The 19,280-nt window shown below is 53.0% G+C and overlaps 1 protein-coding gene across 4 annotated transcripts in view; it reads right to left on the reverse strand.

Moving 5' to 3' along the window:
- The window catches only part of DNMBP (dynamin binding protein), a 41,111-nt gene extending 25,138 nt beyond the window's left edge, over positions 1-15,973 (reverse strand). For 2 of the 4 annotated variants that reach the window (XM_068949958.1, XM_068949957.1), the window contains exons 1-4: positions 14,805-14,931; positions 5,833-6,011; positions 3,335-3,457; positions 1,020-2,975 (exon numbers count right to left, since the gene is read on the reverse strand). In XM_068949958.1, the coding sequence (XP_068806059.1) occupies positions 1,020-2,975; positions 3,335-3,457; positions 5,833-6,011; positions 14,805-14,899 (2,353 nt within the window). In that variant the 5' untranslated portion in view covers positions 14,900-14,931. Of the gene's footprint in view, positions 1-1,019; positions 2,976-3,334; positions 3,458-5,832; positions 6,012-14,804; positions 14,932-15,470; positions 15,537-15,844 lie in introns of those variants that run through there. The other 2 variants (XM_068949960.1, XM_068949959.1) reach the window with 2 other exon arrangements.
- Positions 15,974-19,280: the final 3,307 nt, after the last annotated feature.

A 19,280-nucleotide genomic window follows, 5' to 3' on the forward strand; every position in this document is an offset into this window, starting at 1 on the left:
AGTCAGAGTGAGTAATCCCAAGTCAGGAGTTGACATTTCACTCCACCTCCTGCATGCAGTGCCCACATTTCCTGCATATCGTGGGCTTTGATGACAGAACCGCACTGTAAGAGCTCCTGGGAGAAGCTGGGGAAGGGACTGTGGGAGCCTTATGCGGTCCCAGGTTTCCACTTTGCCTATTGTATTACCAGCTATAAAGCAGTTAAAAGCACCGATCTTTGTATCACACCTTTGGGTTTCAGAGCCCATATGTGCTGATATAAACAAAGCAAATCTCTCCTCCTTGAGTAATTCTTCTGGGCTGCGTGGACTAGCGTCACAGCTTTGGCTACAGACACGTTGCAGTTTTAACGTTGCCTTTGTTGCTATTATAGGCAGCACGGCGCCATTTTACCAACAGCAGTTGAAATTCTGAATTCCAAAGAACGAAAGGAGCCCAGAGACATTTTTTACTTTTTACCCACTAACGCGTCCCACTCCCAGGCTTGGTTAAGCACCCTTCTGTGCATCCTCTCTGATTTGACTGGCAAGTCCTAAAAGCTCTGTATCACCCCTGGAACAAGAACCACCAGCAAACCTAGCACCCTCCCAAGCTGGGAGCTGTCACTCCACAGGCATCAACTCAGATTTTTACTGCAGAAGAGAGTACAATCTAGGCCACTCTGAAGCTACCGTTTCCCTACAGCTAAGAAGACATAAGGCAGGGAGGTTAAAATGTAGCAGTTGCGCTGCTATTGCTTGAGACAGATGAAACACTGCAAATGGAAGAGATGAGGGCTCCAGATGCACAGCAGGGCTGGAAGATGAGACTGGAGAGGTGGAATGAAAAGAGGGAGTGGGGAGGCCAGGGCTGAGGGATGCCCAGAGAATGACACTGGTTCTCTGAGGTAACACTGTGAAGATTTGAATTGCAACAATGCTTACAAAACCAAACGAAAGCAAGAATTAAAGTACAAAAGAAAGGACTGGCTCCGGTTGTCCACCTAAAGCACCCCTATCCGAGGCTGCTGCAGACTCACCTCTCAGCTCCTGCAGCTCCACGCTGAGGCTCTCAATGTTGGAGTCACAGAAATCAAGGTTTTCCAGGGTTTCCGCTCTCACCAGTTCATCCTGCTGCTCCTCCAGCATCAAGCTCAGCTCAGCTCGGGTCTTGCCATAGGCCTCCAGGTCTCGCTCCACCTCTCCAATCCTCGTCAGCAGAATGGAGCATGGGGAACCTGTCTGAGGCGCGTCCTCATGGCCTTCCTCTGCACGCTCCTCCTGGCTGCTGGGCTGAAGCTGTGGAGGGGCCACGTTCCTCCGCTGACTGCTTGATGGAGGCCGCGGTGCAGGCCGGGAGGGCTTCACCGAGAACGACAGAGACCTGCCTTTGGGAACCTGGCCACCTGGCAAGTGCCTAGGGGTTGTCGCAAGGGTGCTGGGCCGAGGAGGGGGCGGCCTCAGGACCTTCCTCCTCTCTGGCTGCCTGGCAATGGGGGCACACTCAGGAGACCCACGAACAATGTCCTTCTCAGAGCTATAGTCCAAGATAGAGAAGTGGCGGGAGACTCTGTCCTGCTCAGCACCAGTACTGGACAGACTCTTCTCAAACTGTGCCAGCTGCTCTGTCAGTTTGGAGTCGAGGTCTGTGCAGCCATCCCCCTGCACTGCAAGCGGGGAGCATTCCCCCCAGCTCCCAGGCCACGTCTCTAGGCCCACGTGGGCACTGCCCAAGTTGTAGGAACAGGATTTGGACTTCTCCTGTTGACCGTCCACCCAACTGTCAAGGTCCAGTGCACTGCTCCGGCTCTCCTGGGACTTTGATGCTGCCCAGTTGTTAGAAGAAACCACCTTGCTCCTGCAAGGACCTGGGGGCAAGCAGGGAGATTGCGGGGGCAGACTGAGACTGTCCCCATCATGTTCAGGCAGCGTATGAGCTCCAGAATTTCCTGGGGAGGCTGATATGGTTCCCCCAGGCTCCAAAACATCTGCTTGGAGAGGCTTGCTGCTCTGCTGGGGAGGCAGCTGGGCAGAGGGGAGAAGGCCATTGACTGTGTTTGTGCAGCCAACGGGGAGAACGTCCGCTGTGTCTTTTTGAAGCGGCCCTTGGAGTCCTGTGTCAGGAAAGGACTGACTCTTTCCCAGACCAGTGCCTAGAGGACCCTCTGCCCCCTCCACTGCGTGAGACAGAACAGTGTCAGGCTCTGGGTGCAAAATCAAGCCATCCTCCTTTTCCCTGTCATCCTTCCCTGGCAAAGGAAGATCTTTGGAGCAGGTGCTTTCTGAGTCTTGATGGATGGTCACTCCACAGCTGCCTCCACCCTGGGGATCCCCAGCACCCCGCTTTTCCCTGCGGGGATCAGAGGCTTCCAGCCTCACAAATCTGTGTGGAAAGATGCCGCGTTTTCCCCTCAGCTCCCCCTCTAGCCAGCCATCCTCCAGAATCCCTAAGATCCGAATCCTGTCACCCACATCAAAATCCAGTTCCTTGGACTCCAGCGCTTGGAACTGATAGAGGGCAACACCGTAGGTGCTCCCTGGCTCCTGCTCCCCATCTTCTCTGCTCTCCTCCTCCTTGGGAGGCATCTCCACTGTCCCATTGGTGTCACAAGGCTGCGTGGATTCTGAATCCTCTGAGGTTCCTGCTGTTCTCAAAGGAGTAAGCAGCTCCACAAAACCCTCTGGAAAAATGCCCCTGTGTCCTCTGAGCTCCCCCTCAAACCAGCCAGGCTCTGGGATGCCAACAATGTTGATCACATCCCCTTCCCTGAAGTCCAGTTCCTCTTCCAGCTGGGCAGAGAGGCCCATCAGGGCTCGGGCTTGGCCCAGCGAGTAGGCAGGCACCTCCAGGAGAGCACTCTGGGATAGCTGACGGCTTCGAACTGAAAGGCACAGCTCCCGCACACATGATGAGGGGAAAAAGCCCTTGGAACCCCAGCTGCTTCGGCCCTGGAGCCAGCTGGAGGCCAGGGAGCCCCCCAGGATCACCAGGTCTCCTGCAGGGAATGAGACACATCAGGTCAAAGACCTGCCCCCATGGTTGCTTCTCACTTCCTATGCCTGCCTCCCCACAGCTTTCTTGGCTGTGGGTAAAGCCTGGCACTCTGCACAGAAAGCAGTGCGTGCTGGGGATGCACAAGAGCACAGAATGGAGGTAAGGCATGAAGCATCATTAGCTTCGTGCATATGTAAGGTCCCTGGTGGATGTGACATGACCCACGCCATGAAATGTTAGAAATTACCCTCTCTCTCTTTTCATGCTACGGAGGATGCTGGGACTAGGTCCACCACATGCTTCTGGAAGGACAAGTGGGGATTACAGGATGCAAAGCAACAGAAAGGGAACAGAGATTACCTCTCTGCAATGACAGGCTCCCTGGCTCCTGAGATGTGAAGTCACTGGTACAAACAAACAGTTTTTCTCCCTGCTTCAAAGGGGGAATATCCACAGGCTCCACAAAGCTGCTAGGAAACTGCCCTAAAACAAGAAGCAGTTGTCAGCAATGAAACTTTTCTACAGCTCACCATCCCTCTCTCCACCCTCCTTCCAGATCTTGGGATCTGTTCTTCCTGCTAAAGGAAGCTATTCAGGGTGCCTATAGCATGGTGGAAGAGGAATGGGTTTGGGAGTCAGGAACTCCTGAGGTTTTTAAATGCTTGAGAGCTAGAAGAGAGCAAAAAGCGTTGTACCCTCGGCTCACTCCAGGCAATCAACAGGCTGTGTTCGTTACCAGGACTGTGCCACCAGCGGAGAGTTTCTAGGAGCAGATATACTAGTTTTCTTCACTTTCATTCCTTGTTTCCCAATTCAGGGGGCAAGATCAGGACCGTGAAATCCAGAAATGTGGGACCACAGACTGGGCACATCCACCTTGTGCTCCCCACACTGTAAGGTGCAGCCCACACAGGGCCTCAACGCAGAATTTGGGCTGCCATGCTTGGGAAGGCCAAGTCTGCAAGTCACAGGCTCTGTCACAGCTGCGTCACTGCTGAGGTTCTGGTGTCCTTCCCTGTTTTATCACCTCTGTGCAGCTATTTCACCCAGTGTTGCTGTTGGATGCACAGCTATTCCAAGCAGAATCACTCTGCCAGAAAGGATAGTGCACACTTGTTGGCTATTTTATTCAGCTACCAATTTTAGTCCCCAGACACACGGCCCAAGCACAAAGGCCACTACAAATATCATTCCAATCCTCGTAAACTGTGGCAAGGAAGAATGATGGAGTATGGGATAGTAGCATTTCCAGCATTCACTCACGATGTCCACTCAATACGATGTCCACATTCTCCAAAGCCCAATAAAACCTGGTGATGATTTTTTTTCTCCCTGAAAATACTGTACCCCAGAAACCCAGCACTTTCCACTGGCATTAGGCAGTTCGGCATCTGCCGTCATTAACTCTTGGTATGACCAATAGCCCACAGGCTTCTCATCTCAGTGGCTCCCTTTACAGTTTTAACCAACTCCAGTTCTTTTTCCATGTCTTCAATTTCCTGCTCTGTATATGGAAATAACCTAATGCTGTTTGAAAGAAAGTCGTGGAGCTACACCAACTATTCCCCACACAGTGTTAAGTATTATTACTAGCAGGCTGCAGCACCTCCATAGCTTCTACTCAAAAGCACTCTTTTAATTCCCTACAACTTTAGCTTAGAAAACTGTGAAGAAAACTTCAAGAGCTGTTCCAAGGAAAAGCAAGAATGCTAGTGGGTACTGAGTCAAAGATCACTAAAAACCATCCTGTTTGACTTCTGCATGTTTCTTTATCTTTGAGCTATGATACATAGCTGCTTATTGCTCCTCCATAGCTTCATCCAAGAACAAGCACATCAACTATGTTGGGAGACAAAACTGAGGTGAAATAGCTACTGGTGATTTTTGTAGTAGTAATTTGTGCCCAGCGACTTCAGCAGTAGCAGGATCAAGTGCTCATTCAATGCTATTTATCAGCTATGGGGAGCACAGAAGAGTTTTCCCCTCCACCTTTGCTCTTGCCCATTTTTGTTTTACCCAGGACACAGGCATCTGACGGCATGCAGCTGTTAGCAAGCCCAGACTACTGCTCTCCAACAGCAGCCACATCTGCACAGCTAGGGATGAAACTGCAGCCCTGCTCTCATGCTGAGGAGACAGTCAGGCATATGCTTTGAAGTAGCCTGTTCTTCTCTCTGAGAGCTCGCACATCCTCTCAACATTGTTATTAAGATGAGGAAGAACTACTTAAAAAAAGGACAACAAGACCCTTTAAGTGACTCATTAAGAGCATTTTTCCTGCTTCAGAAGTTTCTTAAACACCTCCACAAGTTTAACAGTCTCATGCTCTACTTCAGCCATCCACATATTGATGGCAACTTGTGCAGGAATGTTTTAAAGCAGAAAGGCGGAAGTGGGCTGAATTAGAGGGCTCTGGAGGGGACATTGATTCTGTCACTGCATCTCCCACTGACTTGACCTGCCAGGGTCACTTGGCATTTCCACTCTCTGTGCATCTGTTTCCTCTCTCTCCCTGCCACAGCAGGTCAGCATATAAACGAGCCAGGAAATGGGCTGTCCCACCACAGAGGATGGGGCACCTAGTATTATTAAGCTCTAATCTCCTTGAGAACTGACATACCTCTCTCAAAAAAACAACAAGAGCTATCCATGCAAAGCTGGCAGGAGATCAGTGACAGGGAACCTGCACCCTTAGTCCCAAGCAAAGTCCAGTGAAAGGCTTAGTAAAACTAATCTGCTCCTGCACTCCCCCCTTGAACAGTGCTGGCCAAGGGAAGGCGCGCAGACAGGGTGTCTGATTAGCTGGGCGCTAGTCAGTGTGTCTCTGTGCATCCAGGTGCAAGCACTTCAGCTCTTACCTGTGACACCTTCCTTTTTGCCAAGGAGCCAGAACTCGTCCACCACAGCCAGCACCTCGATGACATCTCCCACAAACAGGGGCAGCTCCTCAGAGACGCTGGGACAGAAGTCAAAGACCGCTCGTACCACGGAGCCAGCCTCCATCGCGTGGGGTGCAAAGGCAGACCAGTACCTAAGGCTGAGACACAGCAGCAAGTCTGTTATCAACAGGACACACCTGAAATTATCATGTACACGTTCACAAAGAAAAATCCTTCTCAAGCAAGAGAGGCAGCAGCACTCTGAGGTGGTCCCATCCTGAGCTCACTGAAACCCCTCTCCAGGCTTCAGACTTCATTACCACAGGAGCCAGGAACCCCCAGCAACGTCCCCAAGTTCAACCTGCCTTGCCCAGCCTCTCCGGATCTCTCTTTTAGGACATAGGTTAGTGCCACAATGGGGGGAGAAGCAGCAAGAAAATCTGGAAGTGATTTCCCGTCAGGAAGGAAGCAAGAGGAGGGGAGGAAGTCCAGCGTTTCCCTGACAGGCAGGCCTAGGGCATGGAGCCTGCCAGGGCCTGAGCAGGGCGGGCAGGCAGGTCCCTGCACACACTGTCTCACCGCACACACTCCTGCAGGAGAGACGAAGGCGTCCCGTTCCCCAGCACCGCCGCTCAGGGCACTGCCAGCTGCTCGCTCGCTGTCAGAGCCAGAGCAAACGCGCATTGAAGCAGCATCACCCTTCTGCCCAGCATAAGGGTACAAAGTCCTCTCAAGCGAGCTCGGCCCACCACCACCACCCAGGCTGACACTTCTCGACACAGCTGGGCATGGCCCACCTGAGCCCCTTGTGAGTCCAGAAAAGGATACGCTAACACCGAGAGGGGAAAAAAACATCACCGCTAATGAGGTGCAGCACACTTCCAGCGAGTGTGCCAGCGGGCAGCTGCAGCCAGGGAAACAATTTCTGCTGACGGGACGGCTCTATTTATCACGCAGGACTCACCTCGTGGGAACAAAGCGGGTTTGTGTGCGGCAGGATCGCTTCCTCAGCGATCCCTCCCACGCCCCGCCGTGCCTGCACAGCTCCCCCAGGCCCGCGGCTCGTGCCGTGCCGCTCGGGGCTCACTCCAGCTCCCTGCCTCCCCAGCGCGGGGCTGCTGGTACCCAACGAGAGACTGCGGAGGAGCGGGGATCGCTCGGGCTGCACGGCGCGAGCACGACACCAAGCAGGCAGGTGCAGGGAAGGCTGGAGGCAGGACGCTAACGGGGCCTGCCAACACTGTAAAATGGCAGCGCTAACAGGAGGCAGCGTAACGCACCCCTTACGACAGCGCTCCTCAGGGCTCAGACTGTGAAACCCTGCAGCCTTCAGCAAACTGCTGCCTTTCACAGAGACATGCGTGCCCCTTCCCACCAGCCGCCCCCAAGCCTTGCCCTACAGACCCTTAACAGCGACCACAGGGCTGCAGAGCTGCTCTGCTCCAGCCGGACTCCTGCCGCTGCCCCTCTGCTGTCCTCTCTGCCATGCCTGCTGCTGCCTACCGCCCTACCCTCAGCACGTGAGCTCTCTGGGGCACAGGCTCCCCCTTTGTCACCAGCATTGTGCTGGCCGTGCGGCCGTGCAAACAAAGAGCCCAATATCCAGCAGCAGACAGCATTCTGCCACCAAAAAGAGATGAATGGACTAGAGTGAATCAGGAACACAAAGAGCTGCAGTTCAGGATAGCAGGAACCTACTGAGGCAGAAAGAGCAACAGTGTTAAAAACATGACCGTGCGGAGCAGGGAAAAAGATGCAAGAACCATCAATTAGCCTGGAAAACTGAAAACAAGAAAGTAGCCAGAGCTGCTCAAGGTGGGGTGGCTGAGGCAGGCTGGCTGCATGTTCCGACGGTATCAGGACAGCAGCATGAACAGGCACACTGGCAACAGCCCCATGTAGGCATCTGGGGCTGCCTCCGCCCCGCAGACAGTCTGTGGGCTCCCTGGCACAAGACACCGCTGAGCTCACTTGTCATATTCTCAATACGCACGCTTCGCAGCTGTGGTGGACCCAAAAAAAAAAAAAAAACCCAAAAAAACAGGTGTAATTGCTGCCTCAACAGATAAGGGGAAGTTTTCCCTGGGGCACATGCAGAGCGAGATTTTTCCTGTGGTTTCCTCTATCAATGGATGCAGCGTCAGCATGGGCTGAGAAGTGCAAGGATTACAGCATGCACGTCCAAATCCTATCTTTCCAGCAGTCATTTTGAGGCTGAGGATACGGCCCTCCCACTGCTGGGGACTCAGTTCCTTGCCTGCGAAAACAGCACTCTCACTTCCTTAACTCACCCAGCACTCTGGGGATTCATTCATTAAAATGCTCAAGATTTTCAGATGAGACAGAAGACTGAGAGGGACAGGGAGGATCACAATTGTTCTGCTCTCGACCTATTAATTGCAGTTATAACAAAGCACTGGCTCTTACATGGTCGTATGAAAAGCATTCCTTGAGAGCCAGCCCATGACGCAAGAAAGCATGAAGTGGTTTCCGAAACTGTCAAAAAAAAAAAAATCTCAAGCCACTCATTTTCCCCCAGTAGCACTGAGAAGAGTGGGATCCCTCCCTGACAAAAGGGTTTCAGGGGAAGGGAAAAGGAAATCTGGAAGCATTACAGACTGACAACAGCAGGAGCCTGAGAACATTCTCCATTAATTAAGTGCTTAGTGTCTCAATGAAAACCCTAATCTAACAACTTTTACTTCTCTGGAGCCACTAACTGACCATGCGAACAAAGAGTGGAAAGGAGTCATTACAGCTACACAGACACAGCGAGGGTGAGAGTCACCTAGGAGGAACGTGAGCGTCGGTGAGCACAGGGGATGCTCACTGTATCACTCTCCCCCTCAGTAAGGGGGATAGGAGCCAGGCACGTTCAAACTCTGCTCCAAAATTTCCGGAAACGCCTGATGAGCCCACACTCCTGCCCTCATTCCAGAGATATCAGATGCTTCATTTACATATTCTTGTCTACAAGTAGAATGGCCCCAAACTGTCTCCCGCCAGCTGGACCAGAAGCAGGGTCCAGGTCAGGCTACACCTGAGCCAGAAGGATGAAGTACAAGCCCCTACAGCTGGTGCTACTGGGGCAACGTCTCCCAGGTCAGTCTGTCCTTCCACAGTTCCGTGCCAGCCCTTGGTACACTCTCCTATTTCAGCAAGGGACCAGGAAATTCCCCTGAGTACAGGACTGTTTGCTATGCTTTTCTCTCCCTCTGAGTCTAGACAGTATGTCCCTGTATTTGAAGGCAGTGAATCAGTCTTGTGGAGTTCGCTTGTTCCATAACATGACATGAACACAAAGTATTCTGTTTTCCAGGATCTGGGTCTTGTCTTACTTACTCCATGCAGTGCTGCCTGCCAACCTTTTCCCCAAACCCCATCTAGAGAAGGAAGCCTCCCAGCATCATCCAGATTGGAAACTTACTGAATTCAAATCTTCAGGCTTAATGGTGGACACAAACCTCACCCAGATCCATCCCAGATCTGCCTGGTGAAAACAAACATCCAGCTCACGCACAGGCTCCAGCAGGAAGAGCAGACTGCAGGGAGAGCTGGGCTCCGCCTGCGATCCACAGTGAGTCATGGCTCCTGACTGCTGGCCAAGCACCATCCCCTCTCACCTCCAGGATGGGTAATCCCTCCCTGTCAGGGGGTGGGAGCGCTCATCCACAACCGAGCAAACACTGGGACTTCACCCTGATGGAGGTCAGGGCTGCAAATCGCAGCAGAGCTGGAGGAGGACAGAATTCCTGCCTCCACCTCGCAGCAGATCCACATCCAAAGAAGGCCTCACTGTGCAAGTATGAAGTTGCAGCAAAGCAGTGAACTCGCCCTGCTGAGAACAAGCTGTCTCTGTCTTGCTGCCTGATCCTCCACAAACTAGGTAACATGTTCCAGTCACCCAACTGCACCCCATCTGCTTCTTAGCTCGGGGTCTGACACAAGAATATTGTGCAGCAAGGCAGAGAGCGAATTCCCAGAGCATGAATCACCCTTCTCAGCCTCCCTGCGTGCACGCTTAGCACGTATGAGCATTACCTTTATGGAAGATAGCCTATCCTATTTTGCCATTAGCTCTGGAGTATGATTGGTCCAGGGTGGGCTGATGAAAGGAGAGATCAGAATGAAAGGACAGCTATTAACTCTGTTACAATACTGTTTGGAGATCTTCAGCACAGACTGGACCACATCACAACAGCCAAGAGAAGGCATTTACACACTGATTTAGACAACTTCTCATATCCCTCCTCTCATTTTGCAGCTGAAACTGGACAGGGTAAGATGTCTCCAATAACAGACTCACCAGCACCAGGGTGGTGAATTATTGCCAGCTGCTTGCTCAAAAGGCCATCACTTAGATGGAAGCAGACCTACTGAGGACAGTGATATAAGTCTGTGTGGTTTCTGCATATTTTTGATGGCAAGGATGAGCAAACGGAGTTCCTGTACCTTAGAATCACGGGTCTCATCTTCCCTGTTTTTGCTGAAAGGCTCCACAGCAGGGATTTCAAGTGCTTAAGAGATAAGGCAGTAATGTGAAGAGACCATTATAGGTTGATTACAAAAAGCACTAAGAACCCCAGGAATAGGAGAGACCTCAAAGGTTTAGAGACAGCTAATCCAGTGGCATACTCAAGTTGTGGATCAGATGAAGAGATAAAGAGCAATCATGGACAGATGCCACAAATTTAGCAGAAAGAGGACCAAACTTCACAGGCAGTACCACCACGTGTTCCCCCCTATATAACACTTCTCAGCTTCTCACTCAGAGACAGTGCTATTAGAACGGCCTGTGGTCAGCACTATAGCATAATTCGTCAGCATAGTAACCAAGAAACTAACATATCTCCAAACAGAGAAAAAATGTAGCGCGGGCTTCCACATGCACACTTGGTTTGCATGAGAGAGACAAGCATATTCTTACATAGCAGATGGCTCAGCCTCCTTAAAGATTTAGAGCCTGCCTGAGCAGTAGGCCAGGGAGGAGCCAGAAATGTACAAATCCACGTTTATCCCAGAACAAGTGAAGAAAACTAACAGAGACTGACAGTGAAGTTATCTTTTTTTAAAGCTGAAAAACACCACGCATTTCACCTGTGTCTCTTCACGCCTCCTTCTACTCATTGTAACTTAATGCCTGCTCCCTGAAAACAGAATCCACCTCCAGAAATGGAGATGCCCCTCTACCCTGTTCAGTGCACTCTCCAGCTGCTGGGTCTGGCCTCAACAAGGGATTTGCTGCAGCTCTCACTGCGCTCTGGGATGGAGGATCAATACCTGATATTTGGTGTGAGGAAACTACGAGTTTCACTTGGCTTGTTGCACAATTGTTTCACAAACAGAAGCTTACTATCTACAGGCTGAAGCATTTTCCCTTCCTTTTCCTCCGCTCCTCCCAACTCCTTGTGGTCTCCAAATCTGGACCCCCCTCCTTCTCTCACTTCTCCTTACCCCACTGCATCTGCAAGACCTACGTAATCCCCGTTCATGCTTCACGGACGGACATCGTCCATACACAAACACACCCTCACACGAGCCTTCAGAGCGGCACCCCCAGCCACGGTCACTCCCACAGCTCTGGGCAGAACCTGTGCTTCCGGGGGTCTTTGCTTGACTGTGCATTCCTGGGTGTGATAAACAATATCCCAGCGAGCGAAGGCATCTGGTCCCCAGCCAGAGACAGAGCACACATGGGGATTCAGGCTCCATGGCAAACCGTAGAGCCAACTCTACTTGACCTGACAGAAGGGACGAGGTAGCAAGTGGGGCAGAAAGAGAGCCTAGAGACAGGGAGGAGAGGGGCCTTCTCCCACCAGGAAAATGCTGGCTGCTGCAGCCTCTTCTGTTAGGAGATACTGCTCACCTCAGCAGATCCCCAAGAGCTCTCCAGTGAGCTTCACACATTGAGAAATGGGAAATCTTCTCTTACGCACTCCACCTCCTAACTCCGTATGGCTCCCAGGAGGAAGAGAAGTAGCTTCATTTCCTTTGTCTGTGACCTGACATACAAAAATCATTAAAATAAATATACTTAGGTTCCATTCTCAAGCCCTCTAGAACTAGGAAAGCCAAGAACTAGAGCTGCCTGAGCAACCTCTGGCCTCCCACAACACATGTGCAACCGTTTGGGGTATTCGCCACAGGAGCTCTGCCACATGCCAGACAAGTCATTCAAATCACTTCTTTTTTCTTTTTCCAGCTGGACACTGGCTGTCAAAGTGTTCTCACCTGCTCTTTAGCAGGATGCAGGTCAGGGCAGCCTGGCACTATTCGTGCAGGCTAAGCGTAGGTTGGGGAGAACGGAAGAGGAACTTGTGTTGGGCCAGATGGTGAGCAAATAAAGTCATACGGAAACTAGAGCACAGCATCAATGTTTAATGTCAGGCACAACACCTTGTGAGCATGTGAGCAAGAGCACTGTTAATGGATATTTAATCTGTGGCATTGTGGAAACAAGCATGCAAAGGCCAGACCACCAGTATAGGACACAGCAGTTTCCCAAATTTTAGCCAGGACTCTGCACCAAAAGGCTGCACGCGTTTTACGGACACTACTACTGAGTTCTATCTTCTCCTCCCAGGAGGCACATGTTTGTCTCTTTTTCCAGACAAGGCCACTTAGAATGAAGAACAGACAAAATCCTAATAATAACACCACTTCTGCTATGCGGTACCTGTGGCTGGTCTCCTGTGGGTAAGTAGCACATGATCACAAAATTAGTCATTATACCTCACATACATAGGCAAAACAGATTGGGCTAGGGATACAAGGACATTCCTCAACACCTGAGTGCTTGACTTTGCACCCTGAACCATATTTTTCAATACAGCTTTTGGAAAGATGCCCGTTACAATGATTCAGTTGTCAGAGAGGGAGTCCAGAAGTCTGGAAATTAGCCCAGTTTGAACTGGAAGCTCTTCTCTTTGCCTTCAGCCCTGTTCTGCGCTGCCCGTTACCTCTACAAAACCTAACTCCCCTGGGTAGGGACTCTGTCGATCTGGCATCACAGCGACCTGTTCCTTCCAGAGCCTCTAGGTGCTCCTGAGAAGGAAGCAATATATATATATATATATATTTCCTAACAGAAAGGTTCTAAAAATAAAACAAAGCAAAAGTTGTTGTCACTCTGAAGTGGGGTTGAGCAATCACTAGAAACACGATTAGAAAAATACCTTTGTTGAAGGTTGAGGGGAAATTATCTGTTAAGGTAATGAAGTCCTAAGGTAAGCACAGTTCAGGCTATCCCACCCAAGCACACATCATCACCATTACAAAGTCCATCCAAACAGTCACCCACTGAACAGACATCTCCGCTACACACTGAACGCTGGGACACCACACACCACGCTTCCCACAACTACTAACAGATCTGATGCTCCGGCAGAGCTGTTAGTTTTATTCCCTCCCTCTCCTGTATTGTCCAGTTCCTCTTGCCCCGCTGTGAAGTTGTTAACATCTTTCTAAAACTGTTATAAGTATGTACTAGTTTTTAACGTTACTGCTAACCTAAGCAGAAAGGCAACAGAGTGGGTGCAGTGGCTACAGCCAGGCTTCAAGGAAAGGGGAAAGGGGCGTTTGAGCGCAGCTGGAGACAGCATTGAAACTGTTGTCCTTGGCAGAACAGAGGATTAGAAGGAAAGAACAGCAAAAGAAGCCAGCTCAGAGATGTGGGCATTAACTGTGCTAAAGAGGGCCCTGAAAACAAGACGACACATTTAAACATGACGCCCAGCACAATTTGGAGCCAGAGGAGTGAGTCAAGATGAGGGGGATGGTGATGACGTCTCATAGCACGGTACAGAGGCTGTATTTGGCAAAGCATCTACAAAACTACAAATTCTATATCTACAAACTGTTTCTAGCCTTTTGCAGAGGTAAATTCAGAATTGTATTGGAAGCTAAGGAGAGAATGGAAGAGGTAAGGGGAGAAAGGGCCTTTTTAGAAAAATGTGAAAGCCATGGAAACCTGGTGAACCTCAAAACAGCTGTTACTTGCAATGCTTATTACACAGCTTGGAGGCTTCCTAGGTACTACAGCAAAGAGGCTAAGATGTGAAAGAAGCAGGGAGAGGGGCACTTCAACCACAAGAAATTGCAGCAGAGATGTTTGAATTCAAAAGCCAAATGGCATGAAGGACAAGATCAGCTGAGCATGCTGCAGCAGGACATTAGCACCAGAGCAGCAGCCTCTCTGAAGATGTTGAGGATGCAGTGCATCCCCTGGTGAGGCCATTTGAGGAGGTGCTGCCAGTTCATCTTTGCTAAAGCCTAAGGTGGCTCTTTCCTTCACAGTGCCAGGTACACAGCAACGCAGAGGGAGTTACATTTACTAGAGTAAGAACGATAGGAAACTCTCTGAAGTTTTTCTCCCCAAATTGGAGCAAACAATGGATGCTCTCAGAGGAGCAGCTTGGAAAGGCACAGTGCTGCAGCTTGGACTTTCTGCTCTTTAGGTGCAACCATCCACACTGCTGATCTCCAGAGTATCACTGCTGAAGACACTTGTGGCTGGCACACTCAACACCCCAAACGTCTGCTCTGTTTCTATGTGGTCAGGAGCTCTCCTGAAAAAGCCTTTTGAAGAATGCCAGCTACCACAGACTGTAGGTCTCCCAGGCAGGTTATCAGCCCAAGGGCCCACCAACTACACAGACACAGCTTAAGAGATCCAAATCCCTAGGCCACTTGGCACGCCACCAAGAACGCACTGTGGGAATTACCCTGGCGGCTCCCACCGAGCTCAGGCTGTACCTGACAGCCGGGCCATACAGCAGAGGTGCCCGAAACGCTCGCAGGGCAGGGTGGGGTGGGCGTTGCGGACGGAGTCAGAGAGACGCGATAAACATCCAACCACATGCCAGCGGTGGATGGACAATCCGGCTGCCAACCCAGCTCTCCCCGCGCCAGGCGCTGAGGCGGAGGCTGTGCGGAGTGGAAAGCGCACCTACCTCGTCCAGCAGGAAACCTCGAGGACACACGCGCCAGCCCCGGGGACACGCGCCAGCCCGGCGTGCGCTGCGTCGCACCAGCGCCCGCGGCCCATGGCGGCCCGGTGTGACGGGGCGGCCGGCGGCGTGGCGCGACCCCCGGGCGGGCAGGCCCTGGCGCCAGGCGCCCCGCCACCTCCCTGCCCTGCCTCCCGGCCCTCCCGCTTGAGGCTGGAGCCAGCGGCGCTCTGCCCCGGCGGCTGAAGAGAGGACGAACGACCGGGGGGTGGGAAGCGGGGCAGAGAGGCAGGGCCGGGCCGGGGGTCCGCCGGGGGTGGCGGGTGGCCTGGGGCAGGGTGGTGAGCGGGTGCCAGAGCAGGGCACGGCACGAGGGGGCCGGGGAGGCAGCGCAGGGCACGAGGAGCCGGGAGCCCCGAGGCGGCCGGGCAGGGCCAGAAAGCGGCCGCGGCGCGGGGCGGCCGGGCCGGGGCGAGCGCGGGGCTCCGCGGCGGCGCAGGCCGGGAGGCCGAGGGGCGCGCGGGGCCGGGCGCGCGGGCGGCGCCTGCCGGGGACGGCGCCGGCCCCTCGCGGCGGAGCGGCCGGGCCGGGCCGGGCCGGGCCGGGCCGGGCCGCCGAGGGAGCGCCCGGCTCCCCCTCCCCCCCGCTGCCGCTCCGGCGGGTCCCTACCTGCTGCCGGCCCGCTCCGGCCCTGCGGGTCCCGCGCCCGCCTCCGCCCGGCCCCGGCCCCGGCCCGGCCCCCAAGGCCGGCCCGCCCCGCCCCTCCCGGCCCGGCCCGGCCCCCCGCCGCCGGCCCGAGCTACCCGCGTGGGGACATGGCCGCGGGGCCCCTTTAGCAGCGCGGCTCGGCCCGGTTCTGCCAGCCGGGCCTCTCCTCACGGCAAGGGCTGGCAGGGCCCCTCGCCGCGCGGCCCGGGGCGGCCGCCTGCCCCGGTGCGCGCCCACGCACGCCGCGGGCACGCGTGGCCGCGGCCTCCGCCCTGCACCCAGCCCGCCCGTCTGGGCACGGCCGAAGCCCGGCACGGGCAAGCACCAGCGCCCACCTGCCTCACGCCCCCCTCTAGGTGCTGGCAGAGGCGCGCAGTCCTCCCAGCCGAGCCGAAAGACCGCCCCGGAGCCCAGCGCAGCGTGAAGGAAGCTTCTGCAGCGGCCTCCCCAACCTCCTTCCCTACAAAGTGTGGCCGTCCTGCAGACACGACCAGCGCCGGGGCTCTGTTTCCTGCCCCCAGTTTCCTACCCAGACATGGGAGGAGTGGGTCTACACTGCCCATCCGGTGCAATCTCTGTTTTTGGCTGCTAGGGCCTGGCTCCTGCTGCTTAGCCGCACTGTAAGATCACTCCAGAGCAGCGACATGAAGAAAAACAAACAGCTCCCTGGCAGAAAGCCGTTACATGGAAGAGTGGTTTGCACATGTCACGTAGGGGCTGGATGCACCAAGTACAGTTGGTTCCTCCCTGGTTTTCCTGACAGGCCAAAAAAAGCCTTCGTGCCTCATGGGATACCATCCCTCAGCAGCACGCTGTAAAGCCCCACGTCTCTCAGCCCTCAGTGCAGTCGTCACCGCTTGGCGCTTGTCTGTGCATTTAGCTACACTTCTCCATAGCAACCGGCGAGATCACAACTTGGCTGGCTGCCAGCGAAGAGTGGGGTGTGCACAACAAGTCGCACTGTAAAAGTAGTGTTTGTATGTGTTAGGACAGGAGCTGCAACCCCCTTCTCCTCTTCTGATGCTGGGACCCACCATGGCTGGCACGGTTGCTTTGCTCTTGGCAGAGGGCCCGAGGCTGCACAAGGAGCTGGATACTCTCTCCCCTATAGGTATGCTTGCTTGAAATACGGTTTGCTGAAGCTGAAGGGTGGACATGAGCTCCTGACAGAGGGCTTTACGTGTTGTCCTCCCGGCCCAAAAATCTGCTGTTCTTCCCAGCGGAGAGACTACCTAATGAATGGAGCTACGGCATCCTATTTACTATGCAGCAGGTACAGAGGACCTTAGCCTGGGCAAAGATGAGTAACATCATCTTCTGCCCCAGGGAAGTCCAGCACTGCCCAGGGAAGCATAGTGTTTACCCAACAGTGTGCTTCTACCAGATGAAAGGCTCCTACTTAGCGCTTCACGAGCAGAAAGACCTGGGTGCTGTGCGTAGCCTCGTTGGAAGCTCTCTGTGCTTACGGCATGCTGCCAGCGAGAGCCACAAATGGGACCTGGACTGCACACAGTTAAGGACGAGCTTGGTGCAGCTCCGCTGCCTTCTCCTGGGCAGCATAAAATGGTCATGCAGATGTCCATGTCCATGGGGCTGTAGCACTGCAATGACAACAGCACAGAAATGCAGTCAGGGGGCAAAGGATGGGTGGTGACTACAGTCGTCTCGGTAAGAGCGCATAGCCCCTTAGCAGGAAGCAATGCAATTGGTCTGAACTCATACACGCCAATACAAAAGTAGCATCATCCAAGGAAAACTGTGAGGCTTTTTCTGGGAACTAGGTCCTCAAACAGACACTGAGGCCTGTGGATCAGTCACAGCTCTGAGACCCCACTAGCGTGTCCTGCAAGACTCTGCTAACTCCTGCACTGGATTTACAGTATCCAGTTGTGCAGGCCTATGTCACTCTTCTTCCACACTTACATTTGCTATAACTTACATGGTTGCTCTGAGCTTTTGATTGCCCTTTTCACTTCTAGCCAACCCTTTCCTTGGCTTTGAGTCCAACTTTCCGGTGTTCCAAGAAAAGCTACCCACTTACAAAAGCCTTTTATATCTTCTGCTGTAAGATTTGCCTCCCTGTACTTCTACACTAAACAGTTTGCTGACTGTTTTTCATTTAATCATCCATTCCTAGCTCTGTCTTTTCTAACAGAAGTATTGCTAGAGAGTTCCTCCTCCTGGTCCCTACTGCAACCTTTCCGGTCACTGCTATTACCAGCCCGCCTCTCCTGGCACCTCCCACAAAACCTACCTCACTCTTCTTTTGAGTTCAGCTGTCAGTATTTTCCCACTTTCTGCCTCCTTTACGCCAGGTGCAGAAGCCAGCATGCACAGAGAAATAAGTCCCTTTCCTCACTGGGGTTCCTGCTCATCCCAAGATCCTCACAGTTTGTTTATAAAAGTTTGGTTCATTCTTCTGCGCCAGGCTTCACATTGTTTGATATCATCTCCCCAGTGTCTGCATGCAGTTCTGGTCCTCTCATCTCAAAAAGGATAAATGAGACATGAAAAAGGGCTGGATGCTCAGACTTGCAGAACAGACCCTGTACAGTAAACAACTGCAGGCTGGGACTCTTCAGACTGGAAAAAGGACAAGGAGGGGGAGAGAGAGGTCTACAAAATCATGAGTGCCCCAGAAAGGATGAGGAAGGATTGACTGGTTACTGTTTCTTCTGACACAAACCTATCAACTGCTTTTGCCTTTTGTATTTTCTGCTGTAAACCATTCACATTCAAATAAATGTGAAATCATTGCACTGCAGATGTTACGGCCAAAGGTTTAGCGCTGTTTTAGCCCACGCTTCTTGCAACACTTGGGGCTAAGTTCATGGCAAGCCTTTGAGAGGCGGACTCGAGAGAGAGGTGCCTTGGAAACATTTTGTAACCATGTTTTCACGTGGAGAGCTCAACCATGGCCAAGTGGAGCTTTACCAAACTGCTCAACACAAAAATATTCAGAGTTGGGAGGAGAATAAACCCTGCATGAAAGTGGACAAATCCCGGCCCGGGGGGTGGGGTGGGCAGATAGAGAGACTGAGATTCCTCCAGAAAGTTGCATCCTGTAGGAACTGCTTTATAAGGGAGAAAGCTCACCACTGAGACTGTCAACTTTGCTCCCGCACTGCTGACCCCCCAACAGCCGGCAAAGGTGAGTGCTTTGGCCTCCTGGATGGGCTACCCTCTTCCAGACAGAGAAGAAATCCCAGTCCTTTGACTCCGCCTTGGAAAGCAAGGGGAATTGTGCTGTTACTACATTTTTCAGGGCCACAAGAGGGCAACATGAGCGCACCCTGCAGCCAGCAGGCTCAGTAAGGTGACCTGTGGCAGTCATCCGATGGCATGGGCAGCCCTGTGCAGGCAGAGGCATCATCCTGTCCAGGGAGCTCCCAACTGAATTAGCCAACATGGTAACCAGAGCAGGATCCCACCTGTGGGCTCTGACCTTCTCCCTGGGAGCCCTTTCCTCGATGTCAGCTTCATGCACATCCTTGGAAGCGAGCGGTTAGCTCAGCTGAGCCAGTGCTGTGACTAAGGAGCAGGAGTACCTTCCTGCACATGGGTTGGATGCTTGGCAACACGTGGACCCTTCTGCATGCAGCATGGGGCCAGGCTGTTGGGCAGCCAGAGCAGGCCAGCCTTCCTCACCCTGCCTGAAGGTCCTCTGAAAAGTCATCTGTGTGAATATGTAGCTACACTTGGCTTCAAACAGGGAGGACCGTGGAGTGAAGCAGCTGGGCTTGGCCCAGGGAAGAGGTTTTAAACCACAAA

Source organism: Struthio camelus, chromosome 7 (assembly GCF_040807025.1).
Source record: "Struthio camelus isolate bStrCam1 chromosome 7, bStrCam1.hap1, whole genome shotgun sequence".
In the NCBI taxonomy this organism is placed as follows: domain Eukaryota; kingdom Metazoa; phylum Chordata; class Aves; order Struthioniformes; family Struthionidae; genus Struthio; species Struthio camelus.